General features: G+C 39.3%; 1 protein-coding gene across 1 annotated transcript in view; it reads left to right on the forward strand.

Moving 5' to 3' along the window:
- pitpnb (phosphatidylinositol transfer protein, beta) overlaps positions 1–22,931 on the forward strand; it is a 75,583-nt gene that overhangs the window by 6,937 nt on the left and 45,715 nt on the right. Inside the window, exons 2-4 of the mRNA XM_015366238.2 lie at positions 7,953–7,983; positions 16,332–16,477; positions 22,099–22,190. Of these exons, the coding sequence (XP_015221724.1) occupies positions 7,953–7,983; positions 16,332–16,477; positions 22,099–22,190 (269 nt within the window). The remainder of the gene's footprint in view (positions 1–7,952; positions 7,984–16,331; positions 16,478–22,098; positions 22,191–22,931) is intronic.

The raw sequence follows: 22,931 nt of genomic DNA on the forward strand, positions 1-22,931 counted from the left end.
TAGTTAAATTCCACCTTGTCATTTACCCTAAACAATAACCTTAAATGAGTCTGTAACCTAGCAACTGGCACCCTGGTCATGTTCATTTTTATTCTGTCCTACTGTATAAGTGGGGAAACCAATTAAGCAGAATGGTTCAAGTAATATTCAGTAAGTTTATTTGGAAAAACAGCCCTTGTTGGAATGAGAACTAAGCAATAAAGGGACACTCCAAGACCACACTTGGGAAATACCACTATAGGCCATATCTGTATGTCGAAAGGTTGAAATGCTTGCTCTAGCTCCTTTCAGGCTCTTTTAAAAAATAATAGTTGCCTTTGATTTCAGGTGAAGGAGCCTGGTTTTTGGGAGAGCAGGACACATTTACTCTTTAAAATAGTTTTGTGAAATTCCCAGTAGATCCCAGGAGAGGAGTGAAAGGGTCACGCTCTCCCATGCGAGAAGACTGCAGCGATGCTTTAGATTAAGGCGACAGGCCGCACTCGTGAAGACACACAGCCCTGAAATCCAGGGGCTTCCACATGTTCCAGGCCAAGGACCACCTCCTTTCAACATCCACAGCCTGGTGTTTGAGCTGGCCTGCAAGCCGTCTTGCAAATGAGCTCATTACTTACAGTATATTAATATTGTAAACATTTCCACCGGGCAGCAGCAAGAGAATGAATCAACCAAGGTTGCCCGAGTAGAGCCAAGCACATCGCTTCTCCAAGCAGCCTGTGAGGGTCGGGGGCAGGACAAGTAGCTGATTGGACTTCACCTGCTCCAGATCACAACCCACCATAACCCAAAAGAAAACGGAACCACTGCCTTAATATTTGAAGGACATCTTTTAGATGGAGTTTTAGTTTAATGTTATAATAGTCCTGTCATTATGCTAAGATACCTTAAAAATTAGTATGCAGTCAGTGCGGAATAAGAAACTTATTTTAACTTCAAAACAATTGTTGGAAGCACTACAGTGAATGTATGCCAACTTCTCTTGTAGGTGGTGACACTGGCATAGTGTGCTTTAATTCTGTTTTTCTTTGTTCCATAGGCATAAATTAACATTCTTGTCTCAAATCATTATGCATCTTTTTCAAAAAGTATTGCTATTGTTCTAGGAGTATGCAGAATTTTGGTACAACAAATATACTTTCCGACACTATATATGTTCTAGTTTTTAAAGCCTACTTTTTGGAGGTATTGCCCTGTATGAAAGGTGACACTGATTTGGGCGATTGGCTTGCGAGTTCTGAATTGGAGCAGTCTTTCTTTACTCCCAGGGACATGCAAGGATTTTGTAATTCAATGTTGGTCTTTTGATGACGGCAAGATAGAACCACAATGATGATGTGGCTTCTGGTGAGACGCTATCAGATGCGGAAATTGGGGCTGTGCACAAGATTAAAGAGACAGCAGCAGTATTGAGTAATTTCTGTACTTCAGAATACTTTTAACACCTTTATTCAATGCAGTCATGCACTTGTCAACTAATCAAAGTGTTTAATTTGCTTTTAGCTGAGCGTATGGCATTTGACATGGTTTATATTTACCTTAGTGAGATTTGTGCGGCTGCCTTGTATGCATTCATTTTTGCAAAAGCATTTCTGCAAAATCAGTTTCAATTGAACCTCAAATTTACAAATCCAAACTACTTAAAAGTATGGTAGCCAGAAAGTAGCTTATAGTAAAACAAGTATTCCCTCAGCCACTTCGACCACTTTGCCTTCACCTTGAAAATGGTGTGTAGGGTATACTGTAGAGAACACTTTGTTTTTAATGAAAGATTTTCAGTATATTGCAGCTGTAGATCCACTTTAGACCACCCTACAACAGCGATGGCCGGTGAGATGCATAATCCAGCAGATTTTCTACTTTGCTTTAATGCTTCAGTTGTTAAGACGTGAAAGAGGAAACAGCAGTGGATTACATAAATCTTGAATTCCGGAGCTGGATATACTTAGCTTAAATGGTTCACCAGGATGTGACTTTAATACTATAGGGTACTGAACTATAAACTGAATATTTATTCATATAAAAGGAAACCAAAATATTAATATACTACAGTATATTTTAATCTCGGTGATTTTCTCAAAGCTTTGGATATGTACTGTATTTGTATTCTATGTTTCTATGTCTGTATATTGTCAACTAAAAGTTTATGATGGGCTTTCAACAAGTGACATCTAGAATTTTTGGAATTATACGTCTTGTGATTTGTATGTTTTAAGAAAAATATTTGGACCTAAAACTCTTTCCACTAGTCTCTCACCGTCTTATGAAAATGTCTTCGTCCTGAAGACAGAGCTGAGAAATGGCCAGAATCTTTATCGAACAGGTTCTTAACCAGCTGAGATTTTATATGAATTAGAGAGGTTGTGGTAGTTGCAGAGAGGACTGGAGGAATCTTATGTTTTTGGAAAGTATTAATGTACACCCCAAGCCAAAGCTTCTTGACATGGTCTTTTTGAGAATGTTCGGGAGTCGTTTCTTTGTTTCATAAACAACTTCTATAAACATTTTGTATGAACAAAATGACATAAAGAACAGCTGCTCTTTGCTTATTTCTTTGACCATATTTAAATACTGTAGTAGTCATTAAATTCATACTATAATGTCCAGAAGTTTGAATGTTTATTACCTTCAGTGTCTTGGGATTTTAGAAAGAGGCATATTTTTCTAGAAATACAAACAACGGGAAGAGATGAATGCAACTAAACAAATCTCCAGCTTTGTTAGTAGCTGCGGCAGAACTGGACACTAATGCTTCCCTCTCCACTAGGCTTCCAACATTTTGAACCAAGATGAGTTAATATACTGGAACTGTTATCACTTCAAACTGCAACAATTTCACAAAACTTTATCAGGAAAATTCCTAAGTTTGGAAGCAGGTGCCTTACCATTTACTTGACCAAATATGACGGGTAAATTCGTGATTAGTAGTCGCCCTCCTTGTCAATGACTAATGTTAAAGACGCAGACCAACTGTGAATGTGGCCACCACTGGGGAAAACAACAGGCTGTACTGCGTCTCACTCCTCCTTTGCGCCAGGTTGCCAGTGCTGTCCTGTGTGATTCTGGCCCATTCCTCTACTAGAGCCCTGTGTAGGGAATCCTAGGCTTTTGTTCTGAGATTCTCATCTTGCCAGAAAGTCACTGTTGCATGAACAGAATGAGGCTTTTATATTCTGTCTTGACAACATTCCAGCAGGACAAGTCCACACAAAGGGTAGCAGATGAGGTCTTGGGACTTGGTCAGTGTAAGGGCATTGAGTCAGATTGCCATCAGTTGCTAAATGTGCCATTTTCTACTGTTAAGCACCCTTGCCCAGACTATCATACTGCTGCTTCTCCATCGATTGTGTTTTACCCAACAATTACCATGTGCTCACAGGTACGCAGCAGCACGCGCTGACGCCCATCAGTATGGTCTGCACAAAATCATGATGCTCTCTTGATGAGCTTGATGATTGGTTCCTTTCTTTGTTTTGCTCGTCTCATGGAATGGAATCGCTCGAGTGTGTCGTAGTCGGTTATGAATGAAAGATTAATCAAACTGGTACTAAAAACATGACATGAAAAACATGCATAGTGATGTTTCTTGTGATGCTTAGTGAATATTCATTGCCTCGCATGCATACGTTAGCTTCAGTATTCATTTTAGTGCCGTGGAACAAGTGTAAATGCACATATTTATGTATTTCCTTATTTTGTGTTTTGAGTTTAATGAATTTGAGCTTTTCTTCTGTCCTCAATGTAATGTTTATCTGATATTCTGCAGGATAAAGTCTAAGGTATGAGTATTCAGTCCAGACCAATACATCACTCTCCTGTTGAAAAGTAGTTTGATTCATAACAGAAATGACTGTTCTTAAACCATTAGGTTATATAACAGAACCCTTCCAGCTGCAGTAGGAGAGTGTTGTTTTGAAGAGAGCAGTTCCAACTAGGCTTTATGAACTTTAGATGAGGTGCCGGATTAAAATACCAGTAGTTTTTATAGGCTTTTAAGGTGTTGTTTTTAGATGATTGTACAATCCTTGGCTTACAAATGCTTTTGATCAGCATGTTGTGAATTCCCTGTCATTGTACGTCCCTGACTGCCCAGATCTTGATTGTTCTTTTAACCCCAAGATCAATGGCTGTAACTTTTTTCCCCTTTGTTATTGCCAATTTCTGTGGGATTTTCTCTAATGTACAGTATTGAGTACCTTCGAGCCCTGTACCTCAAAGCTCAATACTTTCTGGAGTGACCATGTGATGTATGTTCTGGGATGACAGCCTTGAGGTTAGAGATCCATCTTGCAGTGCCATCTTGCTGTTTTTCTTTCCCCAGGTTTCTTACTACTTTTTATTGATGGGCTGTTAAAGATGTTGGGGACTCTATATAACTTTCCATTTGCCTTCCTCTTCCTTCACCCTGACCACAGTATTAGTTTTTTTTTTTCTGGGGTGCGTTGAGCACATGTACAACAGCAATAACAAAAACCTATTACCAGTATAACTTACGTAATTTGTATTTTTTGTCATTGGTTAAAACATAGCAGGGTCAGATATGATAGTTGGGATAGGTGTAAGCCTTATGCCTAACCTTCGTCTTAATAAGCCCCCAGACCAATGTGTCATGTGGGGATTAAATTATTTCCAGATTGCTCTGGTATAATTGTCGATATGCCATAATTAAGACTGCATGAAGGTGCTGTAACAGGTCAGAAAGGGGAAATGTATTAGTATGTTACTGTTTCAAGACTTTGCAAAGCAATTGACCAGCCAGGAAGCACAGAAAGACAGACTAACAGACACTTCTCTTAAACCTTTGCAAGGGAGTTAGGGCATTCTGCGGAGGCTTCTGCACTCTCTAACCTCCCTCTAATGCAACTGCAGTAGTTAAGCACAATAGGAGAATGGATCGCTGCCAAGCTCCTGTGCCAGGAAGCACAAACTGTGACTGCCTGATAAGATCAGTGCAGTGATTTTTTTTCAAAGCTCAAGAGATTGCTGCTCAAATCCTGGGGCTTCGTAGACTTGTGTTCCCGACTGATTTGCTGCCACTAGCTTATTAGCACCTTTGCTGAAGTTGCATTTTCCTCACTATTCTAGGTACTTCGGCTTCTCCATAAAATGCAGCCACTAGTGTTAATAATACTTAAGGATCAACATGTAAAAGTGAAGAATATTTTCAAGTATTGCCTTGATTAATCAGCAGGGTGCACACACACACTCGTGCCAGGGCCATCTTTCCCAGAAGCCAGTTTACCTAACAGTCTGTCTGTGGATTAAAGGGGGAAAACCATGCAAACTCCCCACAGGTAGCACCCCAGCAATTGAACTCGGGGCCCCAGTGCTGCTAGTTCTCATTCTCCCCAATGTAAGAGGGCTGTAGAAGTGTAGAGACAGCATTCAGAAATGACCACGAATGTTCTGTTAAAGCTCAGCTCTTAGGATTTCTTTGCATTTTAAAGAGCTCTGTTTATTTGAACTTAACATTACATTATTAGTTGGTTACAAAAGCATTTTTTATAGGTGTTGTAATGAAATGAGTATTAGATCCAGTAGCACAGATAGCACTTTGTGGTGTTACCAGTTACCAATATTTATTGTATGAATTAATTAAATGAATTTTAGATGCAGTAGCACTTTGTGGGGTTACCAGTTGTGGTAAGAGAAGTTTATTCCTAAGAAGCCTATATTATTTTTGCAAAGGAATAGAAATTTTTCTGCTCTTGCAAGAAAAACGCTTCAAATCAAGTATCAGTATAAAACAGATGGACAAGGCAGTTAAAGGAAAAGAATGACTGGAAATAAATCCCAGCAGCCCTGTGCCTATCAGCAGGCTAATCAAATTGCTTAACTCACTGGGTGCTGGTGCTGCTGGTGGGGACACCCTGTGCCTTTTGTTCCAGTGGAGCTTTTGTTTCATAATTGAGTTTTTTATTGATCTGTTTGCTTATTTAGGCCATAATTAGAGGTTTTCAGCATTTTAAAAGGTTTGAGGAGGTCAGGAAACAGGTACTTCATATGCAATGGCTTGGATTCAGGTTTGCCTTTTAAGTGTTTTTTGAAGGAGCAGGTGTCTGGTAATTTGATGGACCTGTGCAGCACTTGGACTGCTTAGCTATTATGTGAGCTTGCTATATGCATCAGATGGTGACTGCGATTAGGTATCTTTAAGAGAGTGGCATCTCATTAAAAATGTCAGGTCAGATCTTTCCGAATTTTTTCGAATTTCTTGACACTGTGCATACTATTTCTGAAAACCAAGAACTGAGTACAGAAAAGTTGAACGGTATGTTCTCTCCATCCTCTTCAGTGTTCCACATTATCACATCAGAGTCTCTTACTCTGAGAATTCTTTTCAACAGGGTGAGCACCCGGTATATTTTCAGTCACTTTGTCATCTGTTTTGATAGCACAAAATGACACAGAACTGCGGAATTTAACATTTGCGGAATGTAAACCTCTTAGAGGGGAATTTGACGCAAGATAATTGATACCCGACGAGCAATAATTTTGTTCTTTTGTGCCTACTAAGCCTAGTAATCCAGAAAGCACAAACCACTTGAGAGTGACACAAGGTTTTAGTCATGTATTCTCTGTTTAAATTATCATGAATGTATTTACAGTAACAGGTGTCCTTCCACAGTGAGAAAATGGGTCAGAAGTATTCTCATGTCCTGAAAAACTAAAAGCTCACTTGCTGTAAAGCATGCTGCAGATCCTGCATGAAAGAAATGTCAGGGGTCCCTGTTTTGTGAGAAACGTCTACATTTTGAGACAAGACACTACAGTGCGTATTATATTTCAGTATTGTCTAAAGGTGCCAGGATCTTCAAAATTGAACTATGGAACATAAAATATGTAGTAGGTGGCATAATTACCTGATCCTAGGACAAATTCCAAGCTTTTAAAATGACACCACACACGTAAATGAAACACTGATCTTTTCTGTTTATTGAAACTGATTCTACATGACCATGTGTTATGGCGATACTACAGTCCAACTTTATGATGCTCAGAAAATTAAATAATATTTGAACGAGTTTTTTTTTTGTCATTTATGCTGTTGCTTTTGTGCTGTGCAGTTATCCACTTGAATTTTTTGTTAATATATTTCCCAGACCGCCTCCTCAAATAGGATCAGTTGTTCACTGAGATTAACAGCAGGAATTGTTATTGCCAAAGACAGGACTTTGGTACTTCTCAAAAGTCTTCTGCTTGCAACAACCATTTCGCAGCCCTGTTTTTATTTACCGCAAATTAGGGGGATTTCCCAAAACAGCAAGAATGTTGCTCCATGTAGCACTACACCCTGTTTTATTGGTAATAACCAATACCCATTGTTACTGGATTAAAGCCTACTTCCTGTTACCACTGACGAGCTGGATTGGCTTGATGTACAACAGCAGGCCTATCTGCTACACTCCTGGAATGTAAATGCTGAAGGAGGCTCCTGTTGTTTCTCTCCCTTAAGTCTGATATTTTATTTGACAACAGTCGGCATTGGTTTTTATTTTAATTCTTTTAGCCCAGTTACGCCTGAGGAGCACTTGTTTGTGGCTTTGCCGACAGTGCCCTTCCTGTGCTCAACTGCAGAAAACCCTTGTCTTCACAAATGAAGTTTCTTTTGTCCCAGTTACTGTGCTTGTGTGAGGCCAGCTGGCCACACTTACACATTTCATTGGTTGTTTACAAAAGTATGCAGGTGGGGGACTTAAGCTTGTTGCTGGATTTAGTAGATTTTTCTTTAGTTAATAACTTGTACCAGATAGAAGAAGGATAAGCAGATTAAAAATGGTCATTATTTTAAATTAAGCAAAAAGTGGTCATTGAGCTGACTCATCAGCCAGGAATGCAGGCCTACGTGTAGCTTACTGTAAAGTAATGGAGGCAAGCTAAAGTAAAATCATTCAGCAGTTCCGCATGTTCTTTTTGTTTTGATATTTGACCTTCTACTTTCTTTTCTCTTTCAGTCGTGTGGTCTTACCCTGCTCCGTGGAAGAGGTAAGTATTTTTTAATCCCCAATGTCATCATTGCTTCTTTTTATAATGTTCAACTATAGCATTTCAAGAGACCCTGTTTCCTGCAGATTTAAAGTGCAATAAATGCTGCTCGACAAATGCTTAATAGAGAGAGTGTCTTTATGATCCCCATGGGGAGGCAAGTTGCTGTTTTGCTGAAGTATATTCCAATTCAAGACGAGTAAGGATGCATTGCTTTCTTTTGGTCTGTCTGCATTGTGCTGGGAACATGATCAGGTAAGTTTTAAGACTGTCTTGAGCTTTTTTTGGAAGTCTATGGAAGCAGGGTGGTCGATAGATCTGACACAGATCCGGAGTAGACTTTCTGTGGTGTCACTGTTCACAGCATAACAAGTCCTTAACCATGTTATGTACAGGTTCCTTCACACAGGCATAGTAAATCCCTAGGCTGCTGTTAAGAACCCCAAGGTTCCCTACTGTTGAAGTAAACAACCTCAGGAGTTGGTTACTTGTGCCTATCATTACCTGTGAGCTTATTGAGAGATTCATGTAATTATTCTTTCTCTTGTCCCTTGTAGAGAAATGTCTTGATTTGGAGAATGCTGTAAAAAGCTAAACAGGGTTTTGAAACAATCTCTTTGTTTCAGGAAACGCCCTGAGATTGTAATTTTTCTCATCATAAAGCAGCACACGATAGATCTGTCTGAATCTGTACATCCCACATCCCTTTCCTTTCATGGCTTATCTGCTATAAGTGACTGAAAGGACATATTAAACATCTCATGCAAATGTTTTAGGAGCTTGCTGTGGGCTCTCTTAGGGCAAGTCTTTTTAATGTTTGTTTTTTTGGAGTAGTTCTTTTTTCCTATCTCTTAGGTTTGACTGCCAGTTTTTTAGCAACATTTTATCTTATATCACTCCATATAAGGGCAGAATTTGTGACCTAACGTTTAAGAGCCTGTGGTGCTTCTGCAAGATTCACTAAAAACAACCTGCTACAAAGTTGACAGAATAATTCAAGAAAGCAGATTTCTAATACTGCTCACATCACGAGTGCTGTGATAAAGTTTTGCATGTCATTCATTTAAGGAAAGGTCATTGCCAGCTGAGTGCCATTATGATGCAATGACAACGAGGGCAAGACACAATTACCTGCTGTATTTTTTAATGGATACAAGATACCATGTACTATGTGTTTTTTTTCTATGCAATAGATGTTATCTGAATCAGATTTTTTTCTTGTGTCATTTCAATTTTGTATTTCCAAAGGATTTGCAAAGCCTAGGAAATGAAACAGATTTGAGCGAGAAAATGCAATACTGATTTGGTGTCAAGCTTGCACTGAGGTGCTTAAATTCACTGGAGGGTTGTTTCCGGTGCTGTTCCAGTGATTCTGGGTGAACAGGCTTCATTAATTTAATGAAAAACAAAACACGTGACAGTGTTGGACTCTTTTGATGATGAGGATTCATAAAAAATTACCCTGGTTTTAAATTTAACATCCTGTTTTTCTTACGTTATGAGAAAACCGAGCCACAGGGTGACAGATCTTTCAGGATATTAATTTAAATGTTTTTTACTTTATTTTTTTAAGTGTGGTAACATTAATGTCGTAAACTATGAGTATTGCTAGAATTATGGCTTTTTCTTGATTTTTGAATGTATTTTTTTAATAGAAACTCATATGACTAATTATATACTGAGTCTCTTGTTTATTCATTGGGATGAGTATGATTATCTTCCATGAACCCAAAGGTGACTGATAAGACCAATACAGGATCCGTACTCTAGCAGGTTAAGCAGTTGTTATCTCGAAAGTTGGTTTTCTGTCCGGGAGTGTCAAAGAGTGCACCATGAAAAGATTGTACAGTACACAACCACTTCATCAGGCCAGTTTCCTTTCCAGATATGCTTCCTCCATCTGGTTAAGTCAAGAACCATAATCTCGCAGGAGCTAGCTGATGTTTATTTATTCTGCTTTTCTTCTATATCATCTTTGAGACTCTTTAGTTGTCCAGGAGAAGCATGCTTTGTTTGCAGATGCTTCTTTAAGGACACTAAGCTTTCCGTTCTGCTTGATAAAAGGAGACCATACCTGCTGATTATCCAAGGAAAATCGGAGACAGGCCATAGGTTGTTCTGTAATTGTCTGGGACAGATGAGAAATGAGTGCAGCGGACATTATTGATCCATGAAGAGATCTAGTACACAAGCCTGACATAGTCTGCCTACTTTGGTATTCTTCATCTATGGTTCTGCCTCCTGTTTGAATTGCCTTTGCCAGGTTTTATCTGGGTTGAGTTCTTTGTCATTTGTTAAAATGAGTTACAATAGCTGGTTAAAAGGTGAAGGCCAGAGAAATCAAGTTGCAGGTCTTTTAGGGGCTTTAATGGTTGTGTATGGACATTTTGTTTTTGGTAAGTTGTTTAGGAAAAGATGTCTCCAGTTCCCAAATTCTACTGCTGAAAACTACCAGGACTTCTAAATATTAATTAAGAAATCAATTCAGCAGAGAATCTAAAATAAGCTGTACTAGCTCTAAAAGGGCTGTGTCGGAATGCAGTTTAAATTTTATGTGATCTAGAACAGTGGTTTTAAAACTGTATAGATTACACACCCTTCCTTTTCTGTTTAATGTATACACCCCCAAACATGTCCAAATGTCAGCTATAGTAGGACGTATCCTATGGTAGTCCTATGCCAGGCAGAGAAAGTGTTAGTTACATTTCTTTAAACAGTGTCTATCAAACGTATTCACCCCCCTTGAACGTTTTCACATTTTATTCTTATGAAATGGGAATCATCATGTATTTAACTTGGATTTTTTACCGTTGACCGACACTACACTCTATAATATGAAAGTAAACGCAGACTTTTCTAGATCCTATTGTTCCTGTTCTAGTCACTGAAATCCTTGTTTGTAGCTTGTATGATCTTTGCTCATTTGTTTGCTAATTATCATGTGGGTTGAATGGGTCTAAAACCCAGTTTGCATTCAGAAAGTAAGGAGAAGAGAGAGTTCAGTTTTTTTTTATATAACATGCTTCACGACAGGTTGTCACACAGCTCTTTGACATTTATGTAAACATACTGTATCAACAGTGCTGTACAAAACAAGAAATCAAACGGATTTGTTAAGTGGTTTAGTTTATCATAGAACAACAGTGTAACCACTCCTGATGGTTTGCCTCACCCAGGCGCTAGCTGAGGAGTGTAGTGAGCAGTACGTTAGGTAGTATTTGAATGACAATATATGTGTGAGCCGTGTTGGGGGGGGTGGTGTCTATTCAACATGTGAAAGCACACGTGCAGGGTGAGTGGCAGAGGGGGTCCCAGTGTGTCTAAGGCCACTGGGTTGATCAGTCAGGGATCTCTGATCTTCTAGTGAAAGATCCTGGTCCAGTTAGAGTTTCACATCCGGTAGGGCAGGTGCTATAGAGAGACGGGAGTACCCAAGTCTTGGTCATGGTAAATGTTGCTCAGTGCCAGCCGAAGTAACAAACAAGAAAATGTAGATCATTTAAATGTACTCCATGAATGATACTTGTAGACATGTGGCATGTAAGTAGAGTACTTCCTTGCTGATTAAAATGTCTGATAATCAATATGTTTTTCCCCAAAATTAGTCCAGTAAAATTGCTTCAGAAAACTGATTAGCTGTTTAGTGCAGGCCTTATAAGGGCCTGAGTTATTCTTGAATAATTTAGAAATAGTCCTCCAGCACCAAGAACTAGACCACCAATAATCTCTTTTAAAGCCACTCTAATTAAACCGTACCATGGTCTTATTGCGGTACCTTAATCATCTCAGTTGGTCATTTTATTGCTGCAGATACGTAATTAATACAAAGCATGTAGATTAACAGCAATCATGTCTGTTGGCATATAATCCATTCTCGTTGGATGGTATTTAAAAACTTATTTCACGGCTGCAACAAGCTTGTTTGCTTGCAGGAATTCATCCGCTTCTATATTCCTCACAAGGTCAGCTATGTGGAAATTACATGTCAGGTGTAATTTGGCAACAGCCTTCATAAAAGATCGTTGTATACCCTGATCATGTAACAGGCAATATCCGGTGTCCTGTGCCTACAATGTGTAATTCTCACAGTACAGATGATTTAGACAGTTTAACTGTACATTTATCAGAAACTCCAACATTGTGTGACGTTTTGATCCATTCTGTAATTTTGTTTTTGTGTAGATCTGCATTCTTAAATTACAATGTGTTGGCATTCAAAATTATTTTCCCTTGCATGTATTTACAGAAGACTACTCATCAGATTCACACATTCCTTAATTTTATGTTTTTGTAAATTTTAATTTTTGGTCTCTTGAGTATGGTTCAATGCTAAATTGCAAGTTTTTTGGTGCAGGTCACCCGATGGATATCACCGTACTGCATCAGTTCATTGAATCACTTTAATTCTATCTGCTTTTTTGTGTCAGTGCGTTGAATTTCACCAATAAACTTATCATATTTAATTCCTGTGCTCATTTCTTAATGATTGCTGAGATTAAAGTACCTACAGGTGAGCTTGGAGGAAAATGAATGAACTACATTTAAGGAGTTATGAATGTCACATGGTTAAGAAAACCTTTAGGCTTAATCATAAGATCTAATTTTCTTCCTTCTTGTGATATATCAAGAAAGAATTTCACAGTAGATAGAAGGAGGTTAGTCTTTTCTCTGCAAAGGGATAGCGCCCCACTATTTGTCTATTGCTAATTTAGTAGAGACAAATGCTATATGCGTTGCAGATTAAAATCTGTGGTAGTCACTTCTAGTGTAGTCTGATATGGTTTTGTCTTTGAAAACCTCTTTGAAAGCACTTGGTCATCCCGTTGTGTTTTTCTAAAGTAGTGTTCTGAAAAGCCATGGCAAGTGTACAGTGAAAATGTAATCAAGTTTGACAGTTGGTGAAGCTGCGTATACACATCTCAGTTGAAAGTGCTCCAAGTTTCTAACTTTCACGCAGAGCGTATAACATCAATGACACTGAAGGTTTCTCAACACAATATTCACCAGTCTTGGTGTGTAAGCCAGTACTAAATCCTGGTTACCTCTGGTTGACCCATTAGAAGTGTTTTTTTTCATTAAATAGAAAATAATGTCATAAATTGTAATAATCCACCAGAAAACACTTTTCTCTTTGATTTCAAAGATAATGGTGCTGTAACTTCATATAATAAAGGTATTGCTTGTCGTTTAACTGGTAAGAGTAGATTCTGTTAACGAAATATGCCACACAGGTGGAAAGAACTGAACCATTTTAGTCTTAAACACAGAAGATAGAGAGAGGTTGTGTGAAAGTTTGATGCTTGTTTCATTTCTTTGACAGTCATTCAACACCAAATATCCCTGTGTGAAAAAGGTAATGCCTGTCAGTTCAACTCAAGGGCCAGCTGATTTATTAGGAAATCAGGCCTGATTTGTGCCTGGCCTGCTCTTTAGAAAACTCTCAGTCTTTGGGTCTCGTCATCACTGCAGAGCTCCTGCCGCACAGAATCTAAAAGCACATAATGCCCTGCACTAGGGTCCACATAAAGCTTGGATAACATTCAATGGTGAAAACATGCAAAAATTCAGAAAACCTGAAAGGGGGTGAATACTCATGGAACTGTAGAACATATTAGCAAGTTGTTTTAAATTAAAAAACAAACACGATTTAAAGGTAGGGGTGTCCAAAATGAATGCCACCTGAAAAGGAGTTTCCTACCTGCTCTGTACAGATTAGATTTCTAAGGTTTTCTGCCGTGTTGGGTAGGTGATTTGTTGTAATGTATGTTACTGATTTCCCAGGAAAGGATTTTCTAAAGAAAATGAGATGCTTTGGCTTCGGAAAGTGGGTGGGGACCCCCAGGATACCCCAAGAGTGGTTTTTGCACTCCTCATGTTACGCCCACCGGCATGTCCTGTATGTCAGAGAGAACGGTGGAATTTTTCACACAGGATGTTCATTTTATATTCTTTTTTTTGTGAGGCACATGCTGCCAAATGTGCTTCCTTTTTCTTAATGTGTCTCCCTTCCAGGTGGCATTTGTCCACAAACAGTGAGACCGCAGTACTGTACTCAGTTAATGATCTTTGTCTTGGTAATAAAGCCAATATTAGCTTAGGTTAGTGGTTAACATGCAATCTAGCTCTCCACACAAGACTGGGATGCTTTACTTTTCAAGATAAACATAGTTGCCATGGAAGTCCTTCTGCAAAATTTGTTTTCTTAGTGTTGTAAGCATTAGTCAGAACAGTGTAGCCTATTTTTAACTTGATTGATAAGGGTGTAGACTCCAGGGGGACCCTGGAATTCTGTACAAAATGGTTACAGGAGCTTTCTGCCTGCTGCCCAGACTGCATTACTGCAGTACAATTGCTGCTGCTTAAATAACTTTAGATCTCTAGGCAGCACCACTGGCCATTACAGAACTACAGAAGCCGTGCAAGGTTAATATTCTTTTAGTTCTCATCTTAAAACTGTGCTATTTTAGAGCAGCGAACTACTAACAAATTTACCGCTGTTTTTATTGGGTATGACAACATTATTTTTTTTCCCCCACCCATAAGAGAAATCACGACCATGATGGAGAACAAATTGTAGTTGGTCATGACGACATCCATTGTGCTCATGGCTGAAATCTGTCTCGTTCCATTTTTTAAGATGCCCTTTTTGCAGTCTTGGTTCTGTGCCATAGTCAGCAGGCTTAATATTGCCCCATACCTCATGAATGTATTTTTCGTCTCCAGCCATCAGAGGGTTAATATTCCTGTTTCCTCGCTCGACCAAAAGAGCATTTTTATTTTTAGCATGAAAGCTGCTTGTTCCCTGAATAGTGCACCGTCACAAGAACCCTCAAAGGGTGAGAGAGAGGAATGAGAGGGAAATTGCAAAGTGTTGAATTGGCAGAAATAGCCTATCTGTAAAACTGTTGAGCTCAGAAAAAAAACCCAAATCTTAGTAAGCAATGAAGTCCAGTAGAAGCTGCAGCTTTCTATTGGAGTGTTCTCATTTGCTTTTCAGTTTTTCAGAAATTTACAGAAGTTCTTAGGACCAAAACCAGTCTGTAGTACAAAATTTCAATACAGCCTGGCAATGTGGACATACCATGCGTGATTGAAGGGGTAAAGGATACTTGATTGACTGCTGCAGTCTAGGATACTAGTCTTCTACATGGCTCGAACAGAGATGAGTTAGTGGCCCTTGTGCTTCATGTCATATAACACCAATGCCCTGTCTTGCTTGGTGGCCTCAGTACAGCGTGGCAGTCGGACCACGGTGAGGCTATGCGCTTCTCAGTCCTGGCTGGTGGTGGAGGCTCATTTACCACACTCGCTTCTGCCAGGTACCTGCGGACAGTGGTGAGGGATCTGAAAGAGCTGTAATGACATGCCCCTTTTTTTTACGGAGTACAAGGATTGAAACAAACGGACGGCTTTGTGCTGCAGGATTGGTGTTCTAAACAGAACAAAAGGTTTGTTGTTAGTCCGGCGGCAGCCAGAAACTTGAAATCCCATTCAGCTGTGCTGGATCTGCGGTACGTGCCTTCCCTGTGACAATGCAGAGCCTTGTAAGTGGCCCAGCAAGCACATTTTCATAGGGCTTTTAATCAGATTACTGTTGTAAATATCTTAAAGCATTATTTTCAGAAGCTGGTTTGCATATTCATGTTTATGGATCAATATGTACTGCTCAGCCCTTGCAGGGCACCAAACGTTTTTCATGTTCTGCACATTGATTAGTCGACAGTTAATACTGGCATGGGCTTCTCTTCCATCACTTCCAGAACAACAATTAAATATTTTAATAAATTGCTCACACTGGTAATCCGTTTTCTGATCTTGTAGGATATAGAAAAGCCTATCTTTCTATATTTCTAAAAAATAGTTGGAATCTGTATTTAATTATATACTTGCCAAATTATGGAATCAACAGTTATTTTAATCCGTTCTCTCTGGTAATGACTCCTGCACCCTCTTGTGAATGGCGGAGACACATGGAAATGCTCTTTTTTAACACCTGCAGACCGATTTGTCATTAGATGCAGGCAAGCTCCACAGTGCCTGTCAGGATAATTAACATCTGCTGAGAAACTAGTGGCTTGTCTCTCACTGATCACTGATGTCACTTCAAGCCTTTTTCTTCCTGCTCAGTTGCGGTTTTGCCGGAAAAGAGAGCTGAGAAAGTGCTTGCCGGCTAATTGCAGTCCTGTGCTGGCGACGTGTGCGAATCCTGACCACCGTGGCGTCGGGTCACGGAGCTCATCCTGTGTGTCGTTCCTTGTGTGACTTGGGTGTTTTGTGGAAAAACCCAGGTTTGAAAAATAGTTGACCCGAGCTGGCACATAAACATGTCCCCTTTCTCTGTCTGGCAGTATCAAGTTGGGCAGCTCTTCTCGGTGGCAGAAGCGAGTAAAAATGAGACGGGTGGCGGTGAGGGCATCGAGGTCCTGAAGAACGAACCCTACGAGAAGGAAGGCGAGAAGGGCCAGTACACACACAAAATATACCACTTAAAGAGGTAAGTCAGAGGTGCCTCTGTGGGCCTCATCCTTTGAAGGACATGGCCACTTGAAGGCTTTAAAATAATCCTTTTCTTATTTGCCCGCTGTTCCTGATATTCTGGTATACTAGGATCGCGTTCATTATGTTTGCCGTATCTTGACAATTTCTTTTTGGGCGCCACAGAAATTAAAAATCACTCTCTTCTAAAGCAAGCCAGGTGGAGAAATTTCCATAACGTAATATTTATACTGTCACTACGCATATACAGTAGATCTCGAACAGCACCAAACATTTTAATGCGTCTTTTTCAGTTTATGGTGATTAAATATGTTTGTAATGTACCCCGGGTCCTGGAAATCTCGGTCTGGAGTGTGGGTTGCATGACAGGCGTGTGTGAGCGCTGCCCTTTAGGAAGATGATGCCTGACGTGCGTGATGACTCAGTAGTGGAGGAGTGAGTCAGTTGGAAACTGGAACATGAGAGAGGAGGGAGGAATCTCATTGATGTCTGAATCATCCTTCTCTGCAGCTTTCAGGACCTCAGCCTTCCAGAGCCGCAGACCCTTGTTAGAGATGTGATAAAAGCAATTATATTTCCTCTCTGATGTTCCCCATTACGTCCACCCACCTTATCTTCGCTCTGTTTTCCTGGAAGAAATTGAATGGGCTTTATGAAATGGCTGGGTGCCTATGTGAAGAAAAAAATGAAATCAATAAAATGTTTCAGCTTTTCTGTGCAAAATATTACGTTAAAGCAGGAAAGAATTGATCAATGTGAATTTCTTCACAGAAGACAAAGACATTTTGTATTTCAAGAAGAGCCGTGCTTTCAGATGTGGGTGCGGTAGAAATTGCCCTAGCAGGCAGATGTAGAAGAGTCATGGGTCAGATGCTGCTGCTGCACAGTTGAGCAGGATACTTCACTCGGAGAGCTCCGGCATGCTTCCCGATATAAATGGCTACTTTCTTGGTAGTCACTGTAAATGAGAATTTGTTGACTTGCAGTACCTTGCAAAAGCATTTGGAGCCTTCCTGTAATGCCCCGTTTTTTTTATTGACAAAGTGATGCATACACATTTTTTTAACTTTAATATTCACCCTAGCATATCTGCTTTCTTGTTCTCGAGTCACTCCAGGGTGGCTTTGGCCTTGCAGTTTGGGTCATTGTCCTGCTAAAAGGTGAATTTCTTTCCCAGTTTTAGGTCTTGAGCCTACTAAAGCACATTTCCTAAAGTCTAAAAGTTTTCCTTTACTTTGCTGTATCCATTTACCCCTCAGTTGTGATGAGTACAAATGTATGATTTAGCTTCTGATTTGCTAAAGGCTAATTTTGATGTAGCCAGTGGCATTCCTTTATCCCTGTTCTGCAAGAGGTGACAGCACTTTGTGCATGCTGAGCTGTGTGCTTTGTTTCCCGAGGTTAAAAGCTAGCCCTGTGAAGTGACACTCTAGAGTGAGGCAGGAAACAATCCTCTCATGATTCATATTATCTGAAAGTATTAATAAAGTTGTTTAAAAAGTGATTCTTAAATACCTCATTAGAGCACAGTTCGCACTAGATATGTTATGTTCCTGTTAATGTCTGAATGTCTTCCTGTTCATGACATGAAATTCTTAAACATGAAGGAAAAGAGAAAGCCAGGTGTTTGTCAGAGGATTACATTTTGTTTTTGACGTGGTTTTACATCACAGAGCCGATCAGTTTTTACTATGGTTTGTGTCAGTTTTAATAGGTGTAAAACAAAGTACAGTGCCACCTTGTGTCCACTGAAGGATATGGGAAAGTATGTCAACATAGGAAGTAAGTGAAGGTTTTAGTTTAAAATCTTCTCTGTACAAGAACCCATGTGTGCATTAATTCATTCTTTACATTAACAGAAGTCATAAATAGCACCAATGTTGCAGCAGTCTTTAGTTGTCATAGGCCCATACAAGGCATGATGGTGGCACCAATCAAACCATATTGGGCTTCATGTTCCTAGGAGACTCTAAAGAACATTTATGCCCTGTTACCACAGTGACTTTAGCAGCGTTTTTCTATTCACTGAAATACCTGCTGTCAGATGGTCGGTCAGTGGTGCACAGGAGAGTGCCATGACTTGGCTTCAAGCTGTGAGCTTCTGGCTTTCACTATGGTCTTGCATCAGCTCGGCTCTCATGAGATGTGGCAGTTCCCTCCAAAGACTTGAAGGTTCACTTTTGTTTATAGCCATGGACACAAACATATTACTGTAGGCACGAATCCAACATTCTTTGCTCTAGCTACAGCAAGTTGAGAATGGGCACACAGAGAGGTGATAGGCGAAGGGTGAAGAAAGAAATTATAGTGCAGCTGCGTAACGATTTTGTGCACTCGAGGAAACGAAAAGAGTGACTGGAGGCTGATTCAATAACGCCTAGATGCCCGATATTACCGATTTTGGCCCGTTCTTTGCTGTGGGGAGATGGAGAGTGCACCGCTCTGTGAGGTGCTAGCTCAGTGTGATGGGCAGAGTGATGTTTTGGCAGCGGAGGTGCAACTGCACATCTCTTACAGTGGCGTTTGATGCACTTCTGTTGTCAACCTGTGCAATGCACACTGTAATTCCAGAGTGGAAATACTCGATTGAATGACATTGTTTAGAAAAAGGATGGTTGGAAACACGCAGAGCTTCATATCTGTTTAATTACAGATTCTAGAAAAGGGCATGACTGTGAAGAAGACGTGCTCACTGTGGGAGCTCGCCATTATGTTTGTACACTGTAAAAGAAGTGCTTGCTTGCTTGCTTTACCTTCCAGAAATTCTTCCTCCTGCTCTGCTGATGAGGCGTTTGTGGCAAATGTGTCCTTTTGTTCCCTGCATACAATGCTTTTACAGTGCTGAGGAATCATGGTGAAGTTTCCAGGGGGATAGCTACTGGCCAAAGTTTAATATATGTCACAAGAATTTAAAAACCGCAATATGATCTTTGTTATATAAACACTTTCCTAAGTTTAACAAAGCGTCAATATGCCATATCAATATTTCAATTTACACCTTTAAAACTGTAGTGCAGTTTAGAGTCTTGTGCCAGGTGGAGCAGTTTGTCTTCTGCTCTAAACAGTTTTATTCATTTTTAAGAAATCTAATATTGTTACATTGTTAAAATAACTAAACAAAACATTACACAATATACAGCATAAAGGGTTACATTATATACATTTTTAAAATATTTGTAGGCCTTGTAGTCAAATAACAGATAGCTGAATCCATGAGTGACTTCTTTTTTTTTTTCTTTTTTTTTTTTGCCTTCCCCTACTCAGTAATTGCTCATCTTCCCTTTGGTAAGAAGTTGGGGAAAGAGTGTCTGTCCTCCTGAAATAAAAAAACAAATTTCTGAGGTTTGAAATGATAGAGTTATGCCTCAGACCATACTGTAACATGCCAAAAGTGCCCTTAAATGAAGCTGCCATTCGAATGGTGTGAAGATTGCAGACATTATGCAAGAAATTGTTTCTCCTGGGGTATCTGCTCCCAGCCACTGATGAACTTTCCCTCTGGCTTACCGGAGAAAAAACTGATGTCCGCTGTGTCCTATCTTTTCAGCCCTGGAGGGGTAAATGTTCAATTTTATGGAGCCTAACCTATGTTAATCAAGCATTTCACCTCAAGAGAAGGCAACTTAATATTTACCACAGAAGGATGTATAGTTAAGGATAGCATTACAGTGCTGTTTGGATCTTTTATCTTACTTTTTTACAATTGCTATCAACACAGTCAGTGAACATTGTTCCTGACCCCCTTTTTTATTGATAAATATAAAACCCAAACATCTGTCATAAGCCGTTGATCTACCTCTGTAGGGAATCAATGAAATTTCTTAATTTGAAAAATATTAATTTGTACTATTTAGTTTTTTGTTTTATTTGTTCATTTTGCCAAGCTTTTCTGTATTGTTAGTATTTTAGTCTTTTTTTTTAATCCCTAAATTATACAAAACAGGAACACGTGTTGTAATCATTTTGCCTACTATTATTGAGGGGAAAATCAGAAATACTGGACTTTACAGACAACATTCCAATTGTCAGATTTCAGATTTTGTCCAATAAATTCAAAGTCTATTAAACTGAGGGTTTGCTATATTTCATAAGATGACCATCTACTTTTCTACTTGATATGTATATGGCCTAATATGCCAACATGTCTTCCTTTATTTCAGAATGTGTTACTTGCAGTGTGAATCAATGAAGATTTAAATATAAAGACTAAGTGGTATTTATTTGAATTGTAGTGGTGGTTTAAGATGTATTTGGACCATTAACTAAGATGGAAGCAGTCTTACAGATAACTAATGTTTTTTTGTATAGCTTTCCGCTGGAATGCATATGATGCTTATTAATTCCCTTTACTTTTGTCGTGTGTATGCATGTGGACATGCAAGAGATACTGAAGCTGTTCTGGGCCCTGTGGACAGTAGAGTGAAAAGCTGTCAGTGTTGCTTGTCAGCTGTGGTCAGGAATTGCCACAGTAATTGTAGGAATTGTGTGAATTGCGAAGATTCTTGACATGTGAGACAAAGGAAGTTCCTGTTGCTCACGAGAGCAACAGTATGGAGACATAGGTTTGAGCCCCACTGGACTTATTTGGCATGTTTGATTGTGGTTTAATTCACGGGATCATGTGTTCGCCAATCTTTACTTAGAAATGCAGAAATTCTGAACTTGGTTCTGATTTGTGATTTTCTCCATCCCATAAGATGACCTTTTGTTTATTGTCAAACAACTTTTTATACAAGTAGAACTATGATGTTTTGTACGTCTAATGAAACAAGGCGTCAAGATAATAGTATGTATTTGTAGAATGTGTGCAGACATTAAATATAATGAATGTATTTATTAAAAACTGCATAGGGAAATTGTTCTTGAACACGTAACTGGTGCTAATTTCTGAATTATCTTAAGTGGTGACAAATATATGATCTATTCTCATCAGTTCCCCATTTCCACCAGTAGATGTTACTGTTGTTTCGTTTTTTACTGTAGCTAATCACATTTCACTCATGTTTTCTCATAAAAAGTGTTGTTGCACTAATCAAAGTGTTTGAATCTAATGTGACACAGCTAACTGAGACAGCATACATAATAGTGAATTTATTTTTTACTTATGGTAATTAAAATGCTTGAAAATGCTTTTTCTAAAGAGCGACTGCACATTTGCTTTTTACTTTGATAACAAGCATGTGGAGCTTTTTTTCAGTATATTAATAATAATTCTTATTCTGGTGTAGTCGCTCTTGGGGGGGGACCTCTAAAGCTCTATTGTCTAAAACTAAAAACCTGTTAGGCTTTTAATCTGAATTTATCAATGATCTTTTGCGTTTCTGCTGAGATATTGGGGACATCCTGCCCTTTCAGATCTTAAAGCTGTTTTTAAAGGAAGAAACGAAAGGGCACGATGTCCTTAGTGAAGTTAAGGTGGAAATATCTTCGCTTTTCAATCTGTATGTGAAATTACACTGACGTTGACTCTTCTGAAGTGGACATTTCAAAAATATTTGATTACATTTAGGAGTAAGAGATTAATGTGAGACTTCTAATGGCAAAAGAATGCTTTGTAATTAAGATAGTAAATTAGCAGGTTAGAAAATGCTTCTTCATAGTCTGTTTCCTTCCTCCTAGTAAAGTTCCTGGATTTGTAAAGATGATCGCACCAGAGGGGGCCTTGGTGTTCCATGAAAAGGCGTGGAATGCATATCCTTATTGCAGAACAAGTAAGTGCTCAACACACGCTTTTACTGCGTTCACAAATCTAGTTTGTAACACTTGAACCCATTACACACTGGTGTAGAACTTTCTACTTGCATGAAATCCACGCACACCATGGTCACAGTGTGAGCCAACGGATTTCAAGGCACATAGAGTATAATACCTTAACACAGAAGGTATTATACTGTGCATAGCAAAGTGTTTTCAATTTTGGATTTCGTGCTGTCCTTTTTCCATTCGACTGCAGAGTTGTTGAGTTGATTTATTTGAAGTAATAAGGATCAATATAGTTATGGCTTTCCTTAAATAAGTGCTGTATTAGGTTGAGAGGGTCACATATTGAATAGCCGTACTTGAGGCCCCAGCTGCATGTCTTTGTTAAATTGAGACTTTAAAGGGGTGAAGTGGCTGAAGGACTGCCTGGTGAAGGGAAAGGCATCAATAAAGTCTACAGATGGTTACATTTCTGTATAGTACAGTAGAATTTAAAATGAAGAAAGAGCACCAACTTAGAGTATGCTGGCTGGGTTTCAAATTTTATGGCACCTCTAAGGATCTGTACCATAGAGAATCGGTCGAAGAGTCCCAGGAATGCTCGTTAAAGATCGTGATGCAAGCAGAAGGAGAATGTGACCTGATCAGTGTGATGGAATTCAGAATGAGGGTGAGGTCTTAGCAGGAAGAGTGCCATGATTACACTCGGAGTGGGGGAATGTTACTCCCTGTACCTTTCCCTCCCTTAGTCT

This window comes from Lepisosteus oculatus, chromosome 22 (genome assembly GCF_040954835.1).
Source record: "Lepisosteus oculatus isolate fLepOcu1 chromosome 22, fLepOcu1.hap2, whole genome shotgun sequence".
NCBI classification, from domain to species: domain Eukaryota; kingdom Metazoa; phylum Chordata; class Actinopteri; order Semionotiformes; family Lepisosteidae; genus Lepisosteus; species Lepisosteus oculatus.